This window comes from Arachis ipaensis, chromosome B4, assembly GCF_059453495.1.
Source record: "Arachis ipaensis isolate K30076 ecotype BB chromosome B4, ASM5945349v1, whole genome shotgun sequence".
Classification (NCBI taxonomy): domain Eukaryota; kingdom Viridiplantae; phylum Streptophyta; class Magnoliopsida; order Fabales; family Fabaceae; genus Arachis; species Arachis ipaensis.
Window position 1 is genome coordinate 38821012 of NC_142439.1, and position 3702 is coordinate 38824713.

At 49.6% G+C, this 3702-nt stretch overlaps 1 protein-coding gene across 1 annotated transcript; it reads left to right on the plus strand.

Annotated features, from left to right (window-relative positions):
* The first annotated feature begins 1455 nt into the window (after positions 1–1455).
* On the plus strand, positions 1456–3306 carry LOC148567247 (uncharacterized). Its single transcript, XM_088484545.1, has 3 exons — positions 1456–1503; positions 2137–3035; positions 3141–3306. Exons 1-3 carry the CDS (start codon positions 1456–1458, stop codon positions 3304–3306), a joined length of 1113 nt encoding a protein of 370 aa, XP_088340671.1.
* The last annotated feature ends 396 nt before the right edge of the window (positions 3307–3702 follow it).

Sequence of the window (3702 nt, forward strand, 5' to 3'; positions counted from 1 at the left end):
TTTAAGAGGTAATTTAGTTTTGAAGATTGTTACGGATCCGGCCCACGGATCCACGACCCAGGATAAACCCAAACCCGGCCACCCGGGTCCGGACCATCAAAACCCTCTAGAAGGCCAGGAACCGGCCCAACTAGAGCCCCCAACCAACTTTCAAATTCAAACGCCACTCTTATCTTATTCAGATAAGATAATATAAGATAAGATAAGATAACTATCACCACCTATAAATAAGAGGACCCAGGTCCTCCCAGGTATTCATTCATCCCACACACCTTATACCTCTTAGATCCATTCTGACTTGAGCGTCGGAGTGTCTTTGCAGGTACCTCTCCCCATTGCTCTAGTCAAGCGATCTGGCATCTACCTCAACCCGCAAGTTCTCAATCCATCTCTCAACCCGTACCAGAGACATCTTGTACATTGGCTCCGTCTGTGGGGAACTTACGCCAATCAAGCCGGAATGGGGGACATACCGGAAGAGACCTCCCTAAGCCAAGACAACTCTCGAACGAGGAACCCGACCCCCGAACACCAAGAGGTCACGAATCGCAGAAGGATAGCAAGCACCATCCACCACGCCACTCCAGCGCAAAACAAAGAAAACGAATACGTCACCGCAGAACCACGGCCGAAAACACCGGGGAAAAAGCGGAACAAATAATCCAAGATCTATGCCTTCGAGTCCAGGAACTCAAAGAAAGAGTAGCCACCGGGGAAAGGCACAACGCCAAAAACGGAAGCCACGTAACTTCTAGATCAAAATCCCATCGCGGCCGATCACCAACCCGACAACACGATGGGAGAGGCAATCATAGCACCTCGCGCAGCCCCAGACGTGAAAAATCGCCAGAACGGCGACACAGTAAGAGGTATAACCACAGTGCCTCCCGGGATCTAAGTCATCAACATGACTCAGATGAAGATCGGCGACACCGAGAAACCAAGCGCACGAGAAACGAACACACGATAATGGGAGCCACTCCCTTCACAGAAAGGATCTTAAAAGCAAAACTCCCTAAAGGATTTGACAAACCCACGGACATGAAGTATGACAGAACCAAAGACCCCCAGGAGCACCTAACGGCCTTCGAGGCCAAGATGAACCTAGAAGGTGCAGCCGACGCAGTTCGATGCAGAGCTTTCCCGGTAACCCTAGCCGGGCTGGCAATGAAATAGTTCAACGCCCTCCCTAACGGATCCATAACCAGTTTCCACGACATCTCGTGAAAGTTCATGGCCAAATTTACAACCAGAATCACCAAGGCTAAACACCCCATCAGCCTGCTAGGGGTCACGCAGAAACAAGACGAATCCACGCGAAAATACATCGACCGCTTTAACGATGAATGCCTAATGGTAGACGGACTCACGGATTTCGTCGCAAGCCTCTGTTTAACCAACGGGCTCATGAATGAAGATTTCCGCAAGCACCTTACCACTAAACCAGTGTAGACCATGCACGAGATCCAGAACGTCGCCAGAGACTACATAAACGGCGAGAAAGTTAGCCAGGTCGTCACCGCCAACAAACGACAGCACAGCAACACCCAACATGGCAATCTGACATCCCGACATAATCCAATATCCAGAGAAAATCAAAGGGACCAGCCCAAACAAACAAACACAAACTGACCACCCAGAATCGGCAAATTCTCTAATTACACACCCATGACAGCCCCAATTACCGAGATATACCTCCAGATAGCAGATCGAGGTATTATCCCAAAAGCCCGAAAACTCAAAGAAAGAACGGGCGGCAACAAAACCCTTTATTGTGACTACCACTGAGGTTACGGGCACAGGACACAAGACTGTTTTGACCTTAAAGACGCCCTCGAACAAGCCATAAGAGACGGCAAGCTCCCAGAGTTTGCCAAAATCATCAGAGAACCAAAAAGCGCGGAAAGAGACAGGTCGCCAGAAAGAGAAGGACACAACCCGAGGACGCAAAAACAACCCCCCAGGGAAAGTCCAGAAGACGATCCAACCATAATAGTAAACATTATCACGGGCAAAGACGTGTCAGGCAAGTCAAAATCAACACTAAAAAAGGACCTCAAAGTCCTGGCCGTCAGAGACCAAGCCCTAACTACCACTGTCGACAAAACGATAACTTTCCTACCCGAGGACTGCTAGCACGGCACCTCAGCCGAAGACGCACCTTTCGTCATCTCGGCAAGAATCGGAACAGGATTAGTTCGAAGAATACTGGTGGACACCGGCGCAGACTCCAACATCCTCTTCCGAGGAGCCTTCGACAAGCTCGGGCTCCGCAACGAAAATCTCCAAACACACCGCAACGGCATCACGGGACTCGGAGACAACTTCCTCAAACCTGACGGTTCCATCACGCTCCCCCTCACCATAGGGACAGGCAACCAAAGGAAGACAATTCTATCCGAATTTGTGGTCCTAAAAGACTCCACCGCCTACAACGTCATCCTCGAAAGAAAAACAATCAATGACTTCTCTGCCATCATCTTTACCAAATGCCTCCTTATGAAATTCATAACGGAAGACGGCTCCATCAGTACTATCCACGGAGACCGGGAAGTCGCAGCAGAATGTGACAACACCAGCCTAGCTTTACGGAAAAAGTCTCACGACGTGGCTGGGATATTCTTAGCCGACCTGGACGCCCGACAAGACAGCCAACCTAGGCCAGAACCAGAAGGCGACATGGAAAAACTACAAGTAGGGCAAACCAAAGACGAATACACCTTTATCAACAGGAACCACCCATACGACCTTAAAGAAGATCTCTCCCAATTATTGAAACAAAACAGAGACTTGTTCGCTTTCACACCAGCCGACATGCCTGGAATAAACCCCGACTTAATGTCCCACCGGCTAGCCGTAGATCCCAAAGCCAAACCCGTGGCACAAAGGAGACGAAAAATGTCGTCAGACCGAGCGGCCGAGGTCAAAAGACAAGTAAAAGCCCTACTCGAAGCAAACTTCATTAGGGAACTACCCTACACGACGTGGTTGGCAAACGTCGTACTAGTAAAGAAGTCCAACGGGAAGTGGCGAATGTGCGTCGATTACACGGACCTCAACAAAGCCTGTCCAAAAGATGCCTTTCCCCTACCAAACATAGACGGATTGGTAGATGCCGCATCCGGCCACCGATACCTCAGCTTTATGGATGCATACTCCGGCGATAATCAAATACCTATGCACCGACCCGATGAGGAAAAAACAGCATTCATCACCCCCGACGGGACGTACTGCTACACAGTCATGCCCTTCGGCCTGAAGAACGCCGGAGCCACCTACCAAAGACTTGTCAACAAGATATTCTAGAATCTGTCCGGGACCAAATTATAAGTCTACATAGACGACATGCTCGCCAAAACCGAATCCGGCAAGCAACTCATCAGTGACCTCAGGCTCATAATAAACACCCTACGAAAGCATCGAATGCGACTCAACCTGACAAAATGCGCCTTCGGAATGGAGGCAGGAAAGTTCCTCGGCTTCATGATCACGCAATGCGAAGTCGAAGCTAACCCAGAGAAATGTCGTGCCATCCTCGACATGACAAGCCCAAAAAACCTTAACGACATCCAAAAGCTCACCGGCTGGCTCATTGCGTTATCCCGCTTCCTCGGAGCATCAGCACAAAAAGCAATTCCTTCTTCAAACTGATGAAGAAAGGAGCCCCCTTCAAATGGGAAGCAAAATGTGAAGAAGCATTCC

Excerpts from the sequence above, each read along its gene's own strand:
- LOC148567247 (XM_088484545.1), top strand. The coding sequence starts at position 1,456 with ATGCACGAGATCCAGAACGTCGCCAGAGACTACATAAACGGCGAGAAA. Across the intron at positions 1,504-2,136 it reads ACTACATAAACGGCGAGAAA|CACGGCACCTCAGCCGAAGA; the intron begins GTTAGCCAGGTC and ends GAGGACTGCTAG. Across the intron at positions 3,036-3,140 it reads TCCAACGGGAAGTGGCGAAT|CTTTATGGATGCATACTCCG; the intron begins GTGCGTCGATTA and ends CCGATACCTCAG.